General features: G+C 50.8%; 1 protein-coding gene across 4 annotated transcripts; it reads right to left on the bottom strand.

Moving 5' to 3' along the window:
• Positions 1-2572: 2572 nt before the first annotated feature.
• ACKR3 (atypical chemokine receptor 3) lies at positions 2573-14436 on the bottom strand. 4 transcript variants are annotated; one of them, XM_081050965.1, is made up of 3 exons: positions 13633-13680; positions 13268-13367; positions 2579-4489 (listed from the first exon to the last, which is right to left on the bottom strand). In XM_081050965.1, the coding sequence occupies exon 3, from the start codon at positions 4460-4462 to the stop codon at positions 3374-3376; it is 1089 nt and encodes a 362-aa protein (XP_080907091.1). In that variant the 5' UTR covers positions 4463-4489; positions 13268-13367; positions 13633-13680; the 3' UTR covers positions 2579-3373. The 4 variants fall into 4 exon arrangements, with proteins under 4 accessions (XP_080907089.1, XP_080907090.1, XP_080907091.1 ...); XM_081050963.1 differs by lacking the exons at positions 13268-13367; positions 13633-13680 and adding an exon at positions 14351-14436 and having other exon boundaries at positions 2573-4489; XM_081050964.1 differs by lacking the exons at positions 13268-13367; positions 13633-13680 and adding an exon at positions 6188-9262 and having other exon boundaries at positions 2573-4489.
• Positions 14437-18744: the final 4308 nt, after the last annotated feature.

The following is an 18744-nucleotide window of genomic DNA, read 5'->3' as shown; positions in this document are numbered from 1 at the left end:
AGAAGCACCGAGCTGCTGGTGATTTAAAATTTTTTACTGAACGGATCAGAGATCTGAACACACATATTCGCGCGTCTCAACCCAGGTTGCCTGGAGTCTTTTGGGAGCACTACAGTCCATCACCCAGCAGATACATTTCACACCTGGCATTTTCACTGCGTTCGTATCCTTCGGTTGTTGGGAACCCAGGAAGCTGTTTATACATGAAGCCAAATGGAAAGCATTTAATACTGACTCACTGACAACAAGCTGCCACTGGGGCCCCGTGTGGCCTGAGGGAGCCGGGGGCCTTTGGAGCAGCGTCAGAGGGAAGCAGTGGAGTGGGGAGGAGGCCGCAGCAGAGGTGACATGGCAGGATAGTTGCTTTTCCCCCCATTCCAGGTTGCACCCTAGGCCGCAGCTCCCTCCAGACATCCCCTGGAGTTTGCTAAACCACTACCATCTTTATTACTCTTTCACGAGGCTGCCTGCCATCTTCAAAGATCTTCCCACTAAAAAGAACGCCCAAAGGATGAGCCTCAAATGGCAGAATTTCAGCCCTTCTTTCCCCACACTCACTTCATATCCCAAACTGGGCACACGATTCCTTATGCCCACTCCTCGTCCACGCACACAGGGGTAGGGCAGACTTTTCCCAGATATTAACTGCTGATCCCCCACGGGCATTCTGTAGCCCTTGACCTGAGTCTGTCATCCGCCTACAGGTGCATGGCCCAGCACCATTGCTTCCAGCAGGGATGTCACAGCTGAGCCCAAAGGAAAGGCTTTGCAGTCTGGATAACCGGGGAAGAAGCCAACCAAGTCTTTACGGCCCGGCACGAAGGGGATTTCTAGGAACAGAGAGAGCTCAGTCACTGGCCTATCCCTGAGATGGAGCTTGCACCCCAGAGACGCCACGGAGGTCCCAGGCCCCCCAGGAGATGGGAAATCACCCCAAAGCAAAACTGCTGCAGGTACGTCTGGACTCGGTTCAGCATTCTCTCTCCCTCCCGCTCTGCACCTCAGTGCCCTGGGCTAAGGGTAGTTTGGAAAGCAGAAAAGACACTGGGAAGTCCACCAAGTACTCGAGTACCACATGGTCCAGTGTGGTATGGAACAGCAGAAAGAGACACTTGAATGACACAGTACACAGGCATGAGGACCAGGCAGGCAGGCAGTGGACATCTCAGCAAATGCTAGTGGGAACAGTGACCAAGAACCCCACCACACACACACCTTGCTCCAAAATTCCAGAGTAATGGCGGGCGGGGAGTGGGGAGTTTCTCTGAATTGACTAACATGGGGCCTGAAAATAGAATGAAGTTCTTTTTGTTACACGTACTGCACAGCTGAGCTTGTGGATGCAAGTTATGCCCCGCCTTGACCTCACTACGTGCTACGTGTGTTGCTGTGTGAACCGGAGCCACCAGAAAGCTCAGACAAACCTGCTATCCTTTTCTATTGTCGGGAGCACCTATTCAGGTCACCACCTCCTCTGACTTCCCCCTGCCATTCCACTCTGATTTGTCCTTGGTCTCGGTGCTTCCCCTGTGGCCACGCTAGTATCCCGCCATCACATTGTTTTCTAACCTGAAGCCTTCCTGGAACGAGGCAGAGCACATATGTCACCTGAGAGCGTGGATGTGCAGTAGATATATAGAGTGATATATAGAGTGGCTATATAGTAGATATGTAGAGTGGCTTACAATGCTTGTTTCAAATTCTCGGCCACAAAGCCCTTGGCAGGATGCAGGAGCCGTCCGCTGCAGGCTCGGTGTCTGGGCCCTGCCAGGGGCTGTCCAGTGTGACTCCATGGACAAGATGTCATACACGGCTGCTTCCTGAGCAGTAGCAACCCCCAAACTCAGGAGGGACCAGAGCTCCTGGTCCCCATCCACCTCCGTGTGGCAAACAACTCTGAAAACAGGTGTCACCAGGGCTGGAGGCGACAAGGACAGCATTGGGCAGCCAGGCCCGTCTCTGAGCTCCTGCCCAGACGGACCTGCTTGCTGAAGTCTCCGCCATTCTCATGGCCCCATGCCCAAGTGGTGAGGGCCCAGCCCAACCAACCGTTCTGAGAGTGCTCTTTCACACTAGTCAAGTCAGTCTATTTGGTAATTCCCTCATTGCATGGCCTCCCGAAGAGGGTCACGGATGGGTTATGTTTTAAATGAGAGCTTGTCCTGTACAGAGAAAGGGAAATGGGAATTTAAGCCACAGAACCTTAGCGGAAAAGATTCAAGGGGCAGTGACGTGTGACCCTGGAGCACAAGAGGGGCACCTATGCCAATGCAAGTTCTGGGCTCTTAACCCTCAGACACCAGACACCAACTTTGTCTCAACGACAGTGTCTCTGAACCCCCTCCCATCCCTCAAACGCACTGTGTGAAACATGTTTTGTTCAACACCAGAACAGTCAATGCACTCAAATGTTTTCCCTTTTATATCATTTCATCCTAGTTGGGTTCTGCCTTTGGTAGCGCTCTGTTTTCAAACATACTTATTATATGTTCACCTGTATATGCAGCATGCATGTGCTTGCGTGCCACTGAAAGGCCAAACACGCTCTTAAAACTGACACTCAAATGCTCTTGTAGGAAAAAGAGAGCTTTATTTTTAAGAAAAATAATAATAACTTACAAATTGAGAGAACTCTCAATTGTGCACAGAGTTGCAGCCTGGAACAGATTTGCTTTTTTTTTGTTTCGTTTTTTTTTTTTTTTTTTTTTAATGTAAGTTTACAAATACGATTTAATGTCAGAAACTGCATGACAGGGCAGTTCTCGTCCCACACCCCATGCCAGTACCAAGCACCACACAGATATAAAACGGTCGTAAATAAAACAGTCCCACCAAGACTGGCATACATATATGTATATACACATATATATATATACATATGTGTATATACATATATAATTTCACAACAGCTAACAATTAATGTCATCCTTAGTCAGAACGGAAGTCAAGCTAATCTTAAAACTACAACACTCTGAATACACATCAGCATTATACCTCCCCATAGGATATTTAAAATATATTTAAACTTTCCAATAAGGTATACACATAGTGAGAAAATAAAGTCTTAACATTTAAATACAAATCTTCGTAGAAAAACCTTCGGGCAACACAGGGAGTCCTATCTTACACAAGTGGAGGTAAGCCCGTCCCACCGCTGGCGTTGACGAGCGGGAGTGGCCGGGCGGCACAGCCCCGCGTGACGTGACGTGACCGTCACAATGCCGGGAACGAAAGGATGTACAGCGACACGCGATCCGCTCGCCACGCTCCTCAGGCGTCAAGGCCCGAAGGCCCTCGGCTTTCCCCTTGGGAGCCACGCAGCTCAGGCGCCGTGGAAACCCCACGCACGTGTCCCGGACGCTGTGCGCGCCCATCACTTGGTGTTTTGCTCCAGCGCGGAGTACTCGGTGTCCGACAGCCGGGAGGCGTCGATGAGCTTGGTGAGGCCTGTCTTGGCCGAGTACTTGAAGATGAAGGCCTTCATCAGCTCGTACCTGTAGTTGCGATTGATGAAGCTGTAGAGCACGGGGTTGACGCAGCAGTGCACCAGGGACAGGCACTGCGTGACGTGCAGGGCCGTGAACAGGAAGTTCTCCAGCTGGCAGGTGAACGGGATGTAGTGCAGGATGGAGCACACGTCCAGCAGCACCACGACATGGTAGGGCAGCCAGCACGCCAGGAACACCAGCACGTAGGAGAAGATGATCTTCCGGCTGCTGTGCTTCTCCTGGTCGCTGGAGGCCGCGATGGCCCGGGCCAGCAGGAAGTAGAAGACGGCGATGATGCAGAAAGGGACGACGAAGCCCAAGATCACAGACAACAACTCCATGCTGATCAGCCACTCCTTGACACTGTGCTCGGGGTAGAAGGACCGGCAGTAGGTCTCGTTGTTGGACGCAGACGTGACTGTCTTCAGGTAGTAGGTGTCGGGCAGGGACACGCAGAACGCCAGCAGCCACACCAGGACACAGACGGTGCGGCGAGCCGTCTTCTTTTTGTGGCTCGAGGTGTTGGTGAAGTAGGTGACGGACAGGTAGCGGTCCACGCTCATGCACGTGAGGAAAAAGATGCTTCCAAAGAGATTGATGGAGAAGATGAGGTGAGTGACCTTGCACGTGAGCTCTCCCATGGGCCACTGGTTGTGCTGCACGAGGCTGACCACCCACACGGGGATGGTGACCACCAGGCACAGATCGGCGATGGCCAGGTTTAAGATGTAGCAGTGCGTGTCGTGGCCCGCGGTCATCGCCCGGATGTTCACCCAGACCACCACGGAGTTGGCAATCATGCCCATCACGAAGATGAAGATGTAGATGAAGGACAGCGTGTACAGCAGCACGCTTTTGTTGGCCATGTTGGGGCACGTGACCGTGTCCACCACGATGCAGTCACTGCTGTTGCACGGCCAGCTGATGTCGGAGAAGTTCCCCGGTTCCGAGTAGTCAAACAGATGCAAATCCATGGTGTCCAAGGGCAGCGATCGGAGGGCCTGCACGAAAAATCAGACCAAAAAAGATGGAAGAGAAAACACTGCTTGGTTAGGAAACATTCGTGTTTCACGCAAAATGCTTTCCCAGCGCCCCATACGCCCAGCTGTTTCGCTTCAGCTCTGTAGTATTTTGGCAAAGAAAATGACCATAACAGGACTCAGCAAAACAAAATCCAACATACCCAAATCTAAATCTACATGGTGCTCAAAGAAACAGTGTGTGCTCTCTCTGTCTTTTTATGGCTGAATGCTCAAGACATCGCCAGCCTGGCTGTGCCCAGGGTGTGAAATTTGCACCATCCAGGGGCCAGAGAAAGACCAGGCAGCAGCCACAGTGACACAGCTGGCTGGTTCGTCCCCAGTGGGGGACAGTGGAGCCATTTCACCTACACCCCCCAAGAAAGGTGGAGTTGATCTGTTCCTGGCTCCCATGGATTGTAAGGGTCCTGCCCTGGGGTCTGAATGAGAGCCCTTTAGATTCTCTTCCACATTTGCATTAAAAATGAGACTCGGTGCTTTATACCTTTCTGCAAAAGTTGCGTGTAAACCTGGGTCTTAGACTACCCTCCATCTGCAATCCTGAGGACCCCTCGAAACATGGTCAGCAAGTGGTAGCCTGACCGTGCCCCAAACCCATAGACTCTGGGTTTGCCATGATTTGCAATGAAGGGCGACCAGGCAGCTGTGTCAAGCCCTGAACCATCTCCTAGTTCTCCATCTTTTGTCTGTCCAACTGCTTCAAGGGCAACTTGTGCCAAGACCCAAAACACAAAGATCACCACCTGCTGCATGTCTGGAGGGGCTGACAATTTTCTCAGCTGTCTTTCCTCCTGACTCGGCATGAGGCCAACACTCGGAACTGTTACCATTTTGACGCACATGGAGAATCCAGCCCCAATGTACCACTGTGCCTGGACACGATTTGTCCCCAAATTCACTGGCTATGAGAGCTGCCAGGGGCTGGCTTCTATTGTTGACCTGTCCTCCTGAGGGCCCTGAAATCCCTCCAAAACATAGCTCTGGGTCGCCATGGCTACGGGGGTTGGGGGAGGATGTAAGATGAAAATAATCGTGTGCCCTGGTGAGAGCTATCTCACAGAGTAAGGTGCTTGTCTTTTCTTCTCACCTGCCACAAGTAAGGCCTGACCAAGTCCAGTTTATGTGCCAAGTTATTTCAAGTGGACTCCAGGTCACATATGAGAACTCCCTGGAGGAGGGAGTAGAATGACCATGGGTCACTGCCCAGGTGGCTGTGAAGAGACAGCTGGAGAAGCGCTCATCCTGACAGCAGACCTTCCTACGTAGGGATTCCGGCTCCTCACTCATTCATGCTTAATTGAGACTAGTTAACCCGTCTGCGCTGCTTCTCACGACACCAGCACCTAGCTCACAAAGTCCCAGTGCAGAATCTGACACATAGCAGACGCTCAATATGACTTCATCCCGCCCCTGCCCCTCGCTTTAGCAGAAAACATACCCTGCCTTATTCCTGCTCCACCCTTGAAGCTGACTCTTACTGGGAAAGTAATAACGTCCCCACCATGGAGGACAGGCAGAAGTTCACACAAAGACAGGCGGCTGGTTCACCTTCAGGAAAAATGGACAGATTCCCAGAGGGATGAGACACTCTGCACTTCCCAGGACCGGCTCCTCTGCCGTAAAACTCACACAGACCACCTATCCTTGAATCCCACTTACCGGAGGCCATCTGCAGGCTTCTGGGCAGTTGTCCTCTGTTGGCTCCCCTTCTGGTGACCTACCCAGGCCTCAGTGTCCTCGCTGATCATGGAAAGGGCTGGACCTCCCATGATGAGGTGAGAACCACTGGCCCCAGCACCAGGAAGCCTGGTGGTCCTCAGAGCCACCCCTCACCCCCCACTGCCAGGAGGACCCTCATGTCCTGTGACCACTGACTTGTCACAAGAGCTGACACACCCGCACAGGAGGGCACCCTGGGAGCTCAGCAAGAGCAAGTATCAGACAGATAAACTTCTCACAGAAGACCCCGTCCTAAGATGCTGCACGAGGACCCGGACAGGACCAGGGCACACAGGGCAGCAGAGGACATGAGGAGCCAAGCCCCCAGGACCCACTGGACTGGCGTCAAGTGGGCAGCCAGCCCCAGACTGTGCCTGGAAGCCACTAGTTGCCTCCCCCTGGGCAACTAACTGGCCTGGAGCTGACCCCCCGATTCCAGACGAGGCAAAGGATGTTGGCTTCGCTTTCCTGTATGCTTCTAATGTGGTGACCCTTCTTTGTTCCATTTTCTTAAAATGACACACATTTGTGGTTTAGTTTATGTGACCCCAGGGTCCCCGCAGAGAAGAGGAGCTCAGCTGGAGGACAAGCCACAGCTCTGCAGCTGGGCAGAGGTGGGCCGCGCCCAGGGACTAGAGAGCCACTCAGCTGGCGCCTGGGGGTCATCTTCCTCTGCCCACACTGCCACAGACAACAAGGCCTCAGCAGACATAGCCGTAAATCCTGGGGCGTGGACAGTTCCCAGGGGCCAGAAAGAAAGGAATGACCCCCGGCCTTTGTTAGCCTGATTTGGATGCCAAGTCTCCCCACCTCTGTCTTCACCCCAAAGAGACACCCTGCTGGTTCAGGTGTGGACAGACAGACCCATGCAGGGGCAGGGGAACAAAATGAGAATACACCTGCCTTTCAGGCCTTCGCCCACCCCCCAGGAAATGACAACGTGTCCTTCCAGGCCCCACCACACCCTGGCACCTCTGGGCTGCCGCCAGCCTTTATACTCCCAGGGCCCTAGCCACGGTGGGAAAGGGTTTCTGCCTCTGCCGTCTGGGCAATGAAAACCTGATTTAGTGATCACTGGTCCTCTAAGTCAGAAGCATTACTTATGAGCTGGCACACCTCCCCCTGCAGCTGTCCGGAGTGACACAGTGGGAAGCTTCCCACAGGGACTAAAGGGGAGAGCAGGGGCTGGGAGGCTCCAGGCTGGAACAGGGAAGTCACTGGCTCCACTTATCATCCATCAATTAGCCCAGAAGATGAAGCCAGAAGCCCCACCTTCCTCTGGGGACCATGGTGCCTCGCACCCCCACCCCCACCACAGAAGGCTCTAGTGGTCAAGAGAAGGAAGGCAGGTGCAGAGAAAGGAGACAGAACAAGCCCTGCAGTCATCAAATCCTACACAGGTTTACAAGGGAACCAGGATGGGGGAAATGCCCCCAGAATAGCTTAGCCTTTTGTCATTTGGGTATTTTTTCATGTGTCAGGTTTTGGAAACAAACAAGGGCTGTTTCTAGAGAAGAGAATATTCTTTGACAGTCTGCCATGTTATGTGGCCTGTGGTCTGCCGAAAGGCCCAGCTGCCGAGTGTGTGTCCAGGAGGCGTGGGGTGGGCAGGGCAGGCCCATGGTGACCCTGGGGAAAAGACTCTTCCTACATCACTGGTTAGGTTCTAACAAGGGAGGCTCTCTGAGCCCAATATGAACAGAGGTGGGATACGGCAAACGATGATTTATCTACCCACACCCCTGTGTCCCCTAAGGCCTGGCCACCAAGCTCCCAGCAAAATCTGAAGGTACAGCCAGTGAGGGGAGCTTCTACTGAACTCTCTGCAGCCACTCTACCTCCCTGGGCACCCCGCACGGGAATCTCAGCCAAAGCAGGGGTGGCCTCATCTAGTAGAGTGGTACCTCTGTTTTCTAATGTAATCCATTCCAGAAGACTGTTCGAGTTCTGAAACGTTCGAAAACTGAGGCACAGTTTCCCCATAGAAAGTAATGCAAAATGGGTTAATCCATTCCAGACCTTTAAAATCAACCCCTAAAACTTCAAATTTAGCATGAATTTTACTATCTAATGATACCATAGATCCATAAAACTTATGGTGTTCATAAACCAAAATGTTCATCAATGGAGACGTTTGAAAACCGAGGTACCACTGTACGTACACACACAGCTGCGTGCACTCAGGGCACACACATGTAAGCTGCTTGTGCACCAGCCGGTGTGGCTGGTCAGCTTTGCTGGGTGACAGCGGCGGGGCTGGTGACCCCAGAACCTGGGGGAAATGCCCCCATCCACCTCAGAGGAGTCACCCTCTGCTGGAATAAACCAGCAATTCTGTTCCCACAACGTGGGGCCAGAGCTTAGGAGAAACTTCTAGGTGTCAGCCAGTGCCTGCCTCCATGAGGCTCGAAGCCCATACAGGCTGGACAGGGGGATGAGTCCCACTTCACACACTCAGGTTCTCCGGCCTCTGGATTCCTGACGGAAGGAAAAAAGAAATGGGGCACAGAATAAAAGAATAAAAGACTTTTCCAGTTTTGTGACTTTAGGTTCCCATGTTCCCTAGCAGACATACAAGAATGTTACTGAAGTACAATCAGAAGCTAGTAAAACACTGAAGACGACATAAACATCCATCAGTAGAAGAATGGTTCAATACAGTATAGTGGATGTACTGTGTGGAGTATAATTTAGCTGTGAAAACAGAGGGAGACCAACTTTTATGCACATAGAAAGTTATAAGAACATTAAGTGCAAGGCAGTGGCAGACATACACACAACGTAGTCTCTTTTACGTAAAACAAGACAAAAATTATGTGTATTTTTATATGTTAAGTATATGCACGTAAGGCGTAGAGAATTGTCTGCAATAAGTATAAAACTGGGCTGGGAGAATGGCACAAGGGGACAAAAGGGGAATTATAGGTTTTACTCTACATCAAGAATTATGTAAATTTTAATGGAGGCAGGAATGTCCCACAAAACAATAAAGCTCCAAAAAGCAACAAAAATTCCATTTTTCTAGACCACAGAGACCTAATTGAGAAGGAAACGCAGTAAGTGTCACTGTCCGTTCCCTTTTTCCTGACACTTCCTGTGTTTTATCTCAGGAGTCCGCTAGATTCTAGATTCCTCGCCCAACACCTGCACTCAGGTGGCATCACACTTCTGTCATGATGGAAGGGGGCTGTCCTAAGCCTGTGGAGGACCCTGCATCTGTCCGGCCTCCCCTGGGGTCTGGGGGTCTGTGAAGGGCCTTATCTACCACTCAGTCCCACAGGGTTGCAGGGCTCCTCTCTATGCCTTGGAGGACTTTCCTGGGAGATATGCCTTTCACTTCTCAGGCTTATTATTCACCCACCAAGTATCCTTGACAACGAGTGAGAAGCAGCAAGGGCTGAGGTCTTAAGCAGCATCCAAATGGTTTGCCTGAGCTCACCCGGCGAGCTGAGGGCAAAGCCAGAACTAGAGGCCTCCAAGTTCAGAGGGCAGTGGTTTGCCCTGCAATAAACATGTCCTTTCACTGGCCAAAAGTCACTCCCTCCATGACAGAATACCACATGGTCAGGTATCTGGCTAGCATTCACCCAAACTGCCTCCAATGGGTTTGCAATTTCCCATCACAAAGCAGGAAGACCCTTCCCCACAAATCCCTCAGCCCATCCTGTGCCAAATAACACCCCCCCATTTATGCTGCTTTCCCCCACCCAGACAGAGAACTCTGTGCTGTGTCACTGCCTTGTTTACATTCCTCCGGCCTATGCAAGCCCCACACCCCAAAACATCGTCTTCATCTTTGTATAGATACGCCAGGAAAGCCACCCGGCACAAAGTAGGTGTTCAAAGAATCAACAGTTAATCGAGCTCCATGGAGACACGCGATCTGAGGCCGTCCCTGGAGATGAGTGTCCACAAGACACTGAAATCCTCACTGAGCTGAGAGACTATCATTCCTTTTCATGACCCAAATGTTTGTGAAGCCTCTTCTGGGAGGGGCCCTACTGGGGGGAACAGCAAACCAGCATCGCCCCACCCCTGTCCCCAAGAGCTCCCAGCTAACTGGCAAGGTCAGGAGGCAGGAGGGTGGTGGATGTCCCTGGGGCAGGAGAGGGAGGGATTTCCACTCAAGTGGATTGAGGCCTTCAAGGAGAAAGGTGGGGGTGGTGGTAGATCAGTGATGTGTCGTAAGAGGGTCACCAAACCTGGCTGAGGCCGAGCACCCCACAAAGGAGAGCCGGAGGCAAGCGTCGGGACTTGACGGAGGCGAGGGAATCAGGCTGGGCCTGGTCGTGTAGGAGCCACAAAGGTCTTGAGCAAGGGAGTGGCTTTGGGGCTGAAAAGGCTTCTAAGGGTGGAGGTGACACAAACCACGTGGAAAGGCAGGGTGCAGAACTGGCTGGAGGCAGGCCACCAGGAGACAGGAAGGCGCTCCCAGGCTCCACTGGTGCAGATAAGATAACTCAGGGCCAGGCGGGGCCCCGCACCAGCTCGGACAGAGGGGCCCTTTGGCCCTCGGGGCTCTTCAGGACCTCTGCCTACAGGGGACCTTCTTGATTGGCTTTCTGCAATTTAGGACCCGTGTCCTCCTGGGATGGAGTTTGAGGGAGTATTTCAGTGCTGTCCTCAGACAAGATCACCTGTTCGGCCTCTCTTACTGCTCTGTGCACCTGGAAACTGAGGCCAGGCAGGAGGAGGACTGGCTATCTTGGGTTTGCGGCTAATAACAGTTCCCTTCACTCTTCCAACCTTCCCAGAGGCTAGCCAGTGAGAATGGCGTCTCCTGGGAAAGCCCTGCCCCTTTGCTTGGCGGGCCTGCAGTTTAGTTAAGGAGAATCCACAGGATCTCTCAAGAATCGGTCGGCAACGGCACGTGATTGATGTTTGGCTTTTATGTACTTGTTTTTTGGTTTGGGGGTTTTGTTGTTGTTGTCACACTCCCTGCAATAAATCTACGGGGCAATCCAGGCAAGCCGCAGTCGCAGGCATCTGCTAGGGCTGACAGCAGACTGAGGAGCAGTCTGTCCCCCAGGACCAAGCGAACAGAAAACAATGCCATCTTGACTATACACTCCCCAGTGACAGTGAGGAATCATAGTTTACACAAGTAAGATACTTCTCTGAATCACTTGGGAACTCAAAAAATAATAGAGGGGGGTCTGGAAAGACAGAAAAAGCTCTACCCTAATTCAGATACAGGCCACCTACTCCCGGGGTCCCCAGACTGTCACATAAACACATAGCGTATTTGGGGGATAAAATGAACCCCACATCCAGAAACCCGATCCATTCTGCTGGGCTCGGCTGCCCGACAGGGAAGTGGTGCTGTCCTCAGAGGGCAGGTCCAGAGATCCCACATCTCAAAGGCTGCCGTCTGGGTTGGCCAAGTGTAACCAGAGCCCTGATTCCCACCAGTTTAGGGCCAGGACAAGGCAGTGGGAGGTCAGCCAAGCTGAGAGCCACTCACTGTTGGCTCTTGGCTACCCACAATGCAGTTCCCAGGAGAATGGTATGCAATCTTAGACTCTTCTATTAAAATTGAGGAAAGATCCCCACAAAGGTATCTGGTACAGTAAGAAAACTGGAAGATGCTAGCTCTCTGGCCAACGGAGCCCTCAGAGTCCCAGGTCCCCACGCTGCTCCTGCATCTGTCCCTTAACCAACAGCAGTTCAAGGCCACCTGAGAAAGACTCAGCCTCTCCACCCTTTGAGCACTTGTAACAAAACAAGGGCCCAAACCTCCTTGTGGCTCAGCAAAATTTTCACTACAAAACTATGCAATTCTCCCATCACTTTAATAATGAAGCAATAATTTTTTCTCCAGTTCCAATTAGTAGATTCTTAAGTAACAAAAGCATCAAATACTCCCTGCAGAGAACCATCAGGTATTCAAAATTAAAGAACTGCCCCTCCTTTTACTTTTTTCTTTTTTTTTTCTTTTTTGGCTTGCTTGCTTTTATTTTAATAGAAAATCTGTGTCCTGGAGCTATAATTTTCTGGACTTGAAAAACACTTGACTCTTTCTAAATTGTACCTGCCCATGTGTAACACGATTGGAAGGCATTCTAATATACCATTTTAGTTCCTAAGAGTAAAACTACGCTCCTTGGTTGCCTGCTTTCAAAGTGCAGATACTTTCCAGCCTCCAATTCCATTCCTGTTCTGCAAAACCACTGAGGCCAATCTAGTCCTGAAATCTCTAAGATCTTTGCTTCTCCTCAGTTACTCTTAGGGTTTATAGAGTGATTTGAAGCCTCAGGTTTGAGTAACTTCCACCAACTTCTCTAATATCTCCTAGAAAACAAGAGCCTTGCTGCCTAGAATGATTGTACAAAAAGCCACTGTTCCTGATTAAACAGGTTTTTTTGTTTGTTTGGGGTTTTGTTTTGTTTCCCCCCGATCCAGAAAGCCTATACTTTGCCTGCTCTGGGCCTACCTGGAAACCATAATACCCTCTCAAGTCTCTGGCCTTGCTGTTAAGAGAAGCCACCTCACGTCCAAGGTCCTCACTCCCTTAAGCACAGGTACGCTGTCTTGGCTATACTTTCTGGAACTCTCTTTAAACTATGATTGCAATGCACACCCCTTTAAAAAAGCCCCCCAAAAACTCAGATGGGCATTTCTCCAGTCTCTTTTGCTTCTCTGCCCATGCAGCCCCCCCTCCCCCTGCCCCTGCCCCATCTCAGGGGAGGGCATTGGGACATCAAGCTCAGCAGTTGTGTGCACACTCAAGTGTTTACGCAGAGACAGGAGGAAAAAAAAGCAAATTGTTTCCAAGCTAGAGCTCCCGTGTGCAACTCTGCTCAAAGCTCAGAGCAGGAGCTCTGCAGCTGGGCAAGCTCCGGTGCTCCTGAAACGGCCAGCCGCTCATCCATTTATTGAAAATCTACAGAAAGTTCAGCACAGGCACCAGCGGCCTCCACTTGCTTTTCTAGGCGAGCCGATTGGATCTCTGTGTTTTCCTGGCATAAATAAAGGGACACAAACGCTGCCTCTGCGTTTCCAAAGAAAAGAAAAAGTTACCTCACGGAGACTTTGCAGAATGACGTTTCAGGGGGTGTCAGTGCACCAGATAGATACCTTCAAAGGGCTGTAAATCATTTCAGGGGGCCCTCTTCCACTTCTGGAAAATGTAATTATCCTGTTGTGAACAAGTGAATTGAGAAAAAGACAGAGAGAGAGAAAGAGAGAGACAGCTGGTCTGCCTAACAACTTCTGATTCTGTCTGGAAGTTACAAGTCACAGCTAATCCCCCCCCAGCCCCCATCTCTGACCTCGCTCCATAGTTCTTACTTTCAGACACCCCTTGAATCTTAAGGCAAGCTAACAAAATGGAACAAAATGTATGCCTTATCCGAAGAGTATAGTTAAATTACAAAATCGCAGACCTGTGTATGTGCTTGTTTTTTCCCAAATGAAGTTGGATTTAACACATTCTGTGAGAACAAGAAATACGCAGATTAGATTAGCAAGGATGCAATCAGGAGACGAGAAGACCGAGCCGTTTTAAACTAGCTCTCAACTCACTCATACAGCTCTGCGCTTCCAGGGACCGGTAACCTCCCAGAGCACTCAATTCAAACACACGTCGGTCCACAAAGATTCTCGGCGTCACTCCAGGGTGCCTCTTAGTAACTCCATCTTTCTGCAATCCCGTGTGCACTCGATCCTGTCTCCTTCCCCATTGATACATCAGAAGCGAAACAGGTAAACAGTGGTGCCAACGGACCCCTATGCCAACTCTGAGAAGCAGAATGGACAGTCTGCATTCTTGCCAAGTTCTCCGCTTACTTCACTCGAGCTTAAATACTCACAGCAGCAAATCCCTGAATCCAGATTCCTAAACCCAACAAACAGACGAGAGATCCTTCCACAAGTGACCCAAGAAAACTGCCCTTTTTACTTTCTGCAGCGAACGGTGAAGCCCCCGCGTTAGCAGGCGCACTCTGCAAGTGCAGCCATGCACCGTGCAGCCCGTGCTTTCGGGAAATCATTCTCCAAAGCACCCATCAGAGCGCTTAAAGATCACTGAGTTTAAGAGCGGAAACCCTGCCCGTCGTTCTCCCCCCTCCCCAAGGCCGGCTGGGACCCAGCACAGTTTCCTACCTCCTGGCTAGGCTCTGGCTTAGGGCTCTGCTCCCCGGCTCCTGGCTCACTCCTCAGGGCTGAGCAGTTTGGAGGAACTGTGAGCTCTCCGGCTGCAGACTTGCATTATATACACTGCAGGAAGGCGCCTCTAGATGGCAGCTTTGTAAACCTCATCTCCCTCCCTCCCTCCCCTGCACCACCCCCACATCACAAACACAGGCGCACACACGTGCATGCAGACACGCACACACATGCACACGCGTGCACACACACACACACACACACACACCTCTCTTTATAAACCCCACTGCTGCTTTCAAGCAAAGCTGTGTCACACAAATGCACTCTTGGAAAACCCCAGCCTTCCTTCGTTTGCAAAGTCTAACGAAGCCACAAGGTCCAGAGCCTTGGGGGAAAATGCGTCAGAAGAAAAACTGCAAAGAAACCCTACAGCTTTGCAAAATCATCAAATATTTATCTGGTCTCAGGTATATCTTTAACAATCCCATTAACACTGAGAGTTCCTTTGAATGCCTCTTTGCTGCAGGGAAGACTTTGTTCCCCAGACAAATACACTGAACTTGTGAACCTTGGTGTTGATTTATTCCGCCCGGATTTTCTTTGTTAATTCCTCCAAAACAGAAGTCACAGTTTTCGTATGAGCAATCAATCAGCACCATAGTACAGACCCCAAAAGTGGGGGAGGGGGGGAACCTGTATAATAGATTTCAATAGATTTTATTTGAATGCTTTCATTTATAAAGGACCTTAGGCTCAAAGTCCTTGAAAATCTAAGCAAAATGATATTCCGCAGCACCTACCCAGTGCTCGGCACACAGTAAGGGTATAAAAAAATGTCTTTTCCTAGGATGAGTTTAGCAAACACTTTATTCTTATTATTAAAATCTACATTCTTACCTAGAAGTGCCTGACAAAGTTCTGCCCTTGGGGGAATTCAACCTGAACATGTGTTCCATCTGGCCTTCACTTCTCACACCACCCTATTTAGAAAAATCAACCATAAAGCAACACCCTAATCTTTTACCTTTAAAAACCATGCTTATTGAGCTTTTTTCCCCCGAGTCAAGTGCAGTGTTTGTGTTTGCTGTGTGTCTGAGAGCAGTGCTCTGAGGGTGGCGGAAGTCACATGCCTTGCTTGCTGTATTTCCACTTTCTCCCTCCTGAGCCAAAACTTTTTGAGATCCTTTTTATACATGCCCTAAAAATAAGCAGACAGCCGAATGACGAGTCTGGAGGACTGGGAGGTCCAACAGTCCCGAGGCTGGGGGCCTCCGTGTGGAGAAAGCCCTTAACAAAAGCAGTATTTTGCTGAGATAAAAAGCTTCAGCACACAGTGGACATCGCTCCCCAGTGGGAGCTAAGAGCACACCTGCTCTTTGGAGGTTCTGGGAGGGGTGTGCTCGCAGAAGCCCTCGCTGTCAATGCCCAATGCAGTGGATGTCCTTAAGAACTGGCACGATTCTTCGTGTCACCTGGGCACCGGGAGCTCCATCTCCACGCCCCCAGAGAAAGCTGCTGTACAGGAAAACTGCAGGTAGCTGGGTGGGCACACCCCAGGATGTGGCGGAGGCCCAGGTAACTCCTATTGTCCTGTTTTCTTCTCGTGGGTGACCCTGTGTCTGAGCCTGATTGCAATGTACCACCAGCCAAGCCAAGGTTTCCTCTGTGATACCGACCACAGGCTTGATTGTCTATTTCTGTGAACTTGGCAGTCTGTGCCTTGGAGAACGCATTTCTCCTTGGGCAGGTTTGGGTGCCAGACTGAAGCACGGGTTGGATTTGAATCCCCAGCGAATCAAGTGTGCTTTCTTCACATGCATTGATGAGAAACCTGCAACAGGATGCAGTTGCTAACGGGAAGGAAAGAAAACACAAAGTAGTTGTAAAAAAAGAACCCACTTCAGTTCTGACGTTGTGGGGCCCGCCCTCTCCTCTCCGGGACCCAGACAGCAGTGCCGGGCGGCAGGGGGCGTGGATCCCAGACCCCATACGGGGCTCGCCCCGGGAGAGTTGCAGGGAGCTCCTGCCCAACGTCCTGGGAGGAGGCCTGGGTCTCCCCATACCCACCCGGCTCGTGAAGCCTGTCCTGGGAACAATGAGAGGGTATGTAAGCAATGCTTTGTAAGGGAACAACATCCCATCACCACAGGACTTAAACTGCCTCTTGGACCTTTTGGAAGTCTGCCCCAGCTTTTGGAAGGATCGAGTTTATAAGGGAGAGTCGCACACAGGGTTAGCTTGGGAGGAGTCAGTTTGGTCACCCCAATGGGAAACTGAGAAAGCAGGAAAGGCTGCTGTCCCTGGAGCTGACCCAGCTGACTCAGAACTCAGTTCCCTAAGCGCTAAATGCTAAATGCTTATCCTGAGGACGGGAAGGGGTTTTCAGCCAAGCTCTCTGACCCTCCCTCCCTGTCTGCAATCTGCACCTGGGACTGTAGGCGCCACAGAGCAGGCCTGCCCCCTGGGATCTGATTTGCCTGCAGATGTGGCAGCCTGAATCGGCCTACTGCCTGAAACCGCACCCCACTTTAAAGGGCTGGGATCCTGGAGGGCCCCAGGCAGCACAGGCTGAGTCCGGGCTTCTCCTGAGCGCTTAGAATGGACTTAGTATGAATTCTGGCCACTACAGACGTGGCCCCAGAGACGTTCAATGGCACTGCTGTTGTGACAAGGCACTGCGACCTCTGGCGTCCTGCCCCTGGGGAGAAGCGTCAGCATCTGGCGGCCTGGCCCGGCTGGAATCATCGCAGCTAAGACTGGACATTCCCCTAATGACAGACACCCTTCTGCAGGTATAGGACCTAGAAGTAAAGACAGAGCCCCACCCCCAGGAGCCTGGGCTCTGTCCAGACAGGTCTGCTTTGGAACCCGAATTGCACACCACGTCTCCTCAGGCAGCTTAGCCTTTTTGAACATTAGGTTCTTACCTTTAAAATAATTATAATAACGCCTTCTACTCTTGCCACGTGCTTCTCAGGATGAAATGAAAGGGTGCATGGTAGAGGCCCCTCGTGGGCCCAGAAAGGCCACTTCTCTTCCTCCTCCCACCCCGGCCCCTTGCCCGGCCAAATCCCAGTGACACAAAGCATTTTTTCAGGAATGTAGCAGATATATGCCCCAAAGCTTGCAGCATTTGATGGACTCTGATAAAGTTTGGAAAGGCTCCCTTGCAACAGCTAAATCAGGGCATTTACTCTGCCGGTCTCTCTGATGATGCATGTGTTGCCTAGGTTCTTTTACTTGGATTTGATCCCACTTTGTAACTGAGGAAACTGAGGCTCAGAGAGAGTGGGTCACCCACCCAATGGTGACTGCTGGTAAAGGTGTGGCAGTCATACCAAGGTTTGCCCAACTTCATCCCACACACTCTTACCTGCTGGCAAAGAAAGACCTGCTCTTAAAAGAGAAAAGAGAAGCCTTTGGGATACATCTATCAAGCTGCCTTAAGTTGAGTTCCCTGAAAGCACACCCCTGGATGAGAATTCAGGGGCAACCGATTTACGAAGGAAGTATTCCGGGAAGGAACAACAAGGGAAGTGGAAAAGAGCCAAAGGTACACTTCTGGATAAGTGTTGGCTGCAGGCTGACGCTCATGACTCTCTGAAGCCTAAATTACACCCTGAATTTGCCCCAACTCCAGGCGCAGGAGCTGGCTTTCATACACCTACATCCTGAATTCCCGGACCAGAGCTGCTGGGGGGGTGGGGGGGGTGGAGGGAGAAATGTAACCCAACAGATTCTTCCTGTTCCCACCCTGGGTGAGTAAAGCAGCTCCAGTAACCTGAGGTCAGTCTCTCAAAGATTCATTCCAGGCACAAGCCTGGACAGTAAACCCACATTAAATGTGGGGGAGACACACAAAGAAATATGAGGGTTGTGAGGATCTGGGAGCAGCAGCACCATTGGCAACAGACACCTATGGAATCTGTTATATCAATTTTGATCCAAATAAGAGAATTAAAACTCAGACCAACTTATTTCTACCTCAGGACCTTTGCACCTGATGTCCTCTCTTCCTGGGACGCGGTTCCCCATGATTGTTTTATGGCTGCCTTCTTCTTGTTCTTTTGATGTAGGCTGAAATATAGTTTCTTCAGAAACACTTTGTTTCATTGCTCTAGCCAAAGTATCTCGCCATCCCCATTACTCTCTTGTTACTCTACATACTTCATAGTACTGATCACCATCCAAAGTTATCAGTTGATTGTCTGTCTTCTCCCCATTAGAGTACACAATCCCTTGAGACGAAGAATGTTGCTTTTTTGTTCAATGCTGTACCCCCACGGTGACACATGGTGCTTGGCACATGGTACATTGTCATAAATATTAAGTGAATGAATAAACTCGGATGAATCTCACTTTTGAATCAAGTTTTTTTGCCGTCCCCGTAT

Source organism: Rhinolophus hipposideros (assembly GCF_964194185.1).
Source record: "Rhinolophus hipposideros genome assembly, chromosome: 6".
Taxonomy (NCBI): domain Eukaryota; kingdom Metazoa; phylum Chordata; class Mammalia; order Chiroptera; family Rhinolophidae; genus Rhinolophus; species Rhinolophus hipposideros.
The sequence above is the reverse complement of the archived record's forward strand: the minus strand, read 5'-3'. Positions and strand labels throughout refer to the sequence as shown.

Excerpts from the sequence above, each read along its gene's own strand:
- ACKR3 (XM_081050962.1), bottom strand. The coding sequence starts at position 14,238 with ATGATTTCCCGAAAGCACGGGCTGCACGGTGCATGGCTGCACTTGCAG. Across the intron at positions 4,490-14,058 it reads GGATTCAGGGATTTGCTGCT|GCCCTCCGATCGCTGCCCTT; the intron begins GTGAGTATTTAA and ends TTTTTCGTGCAG.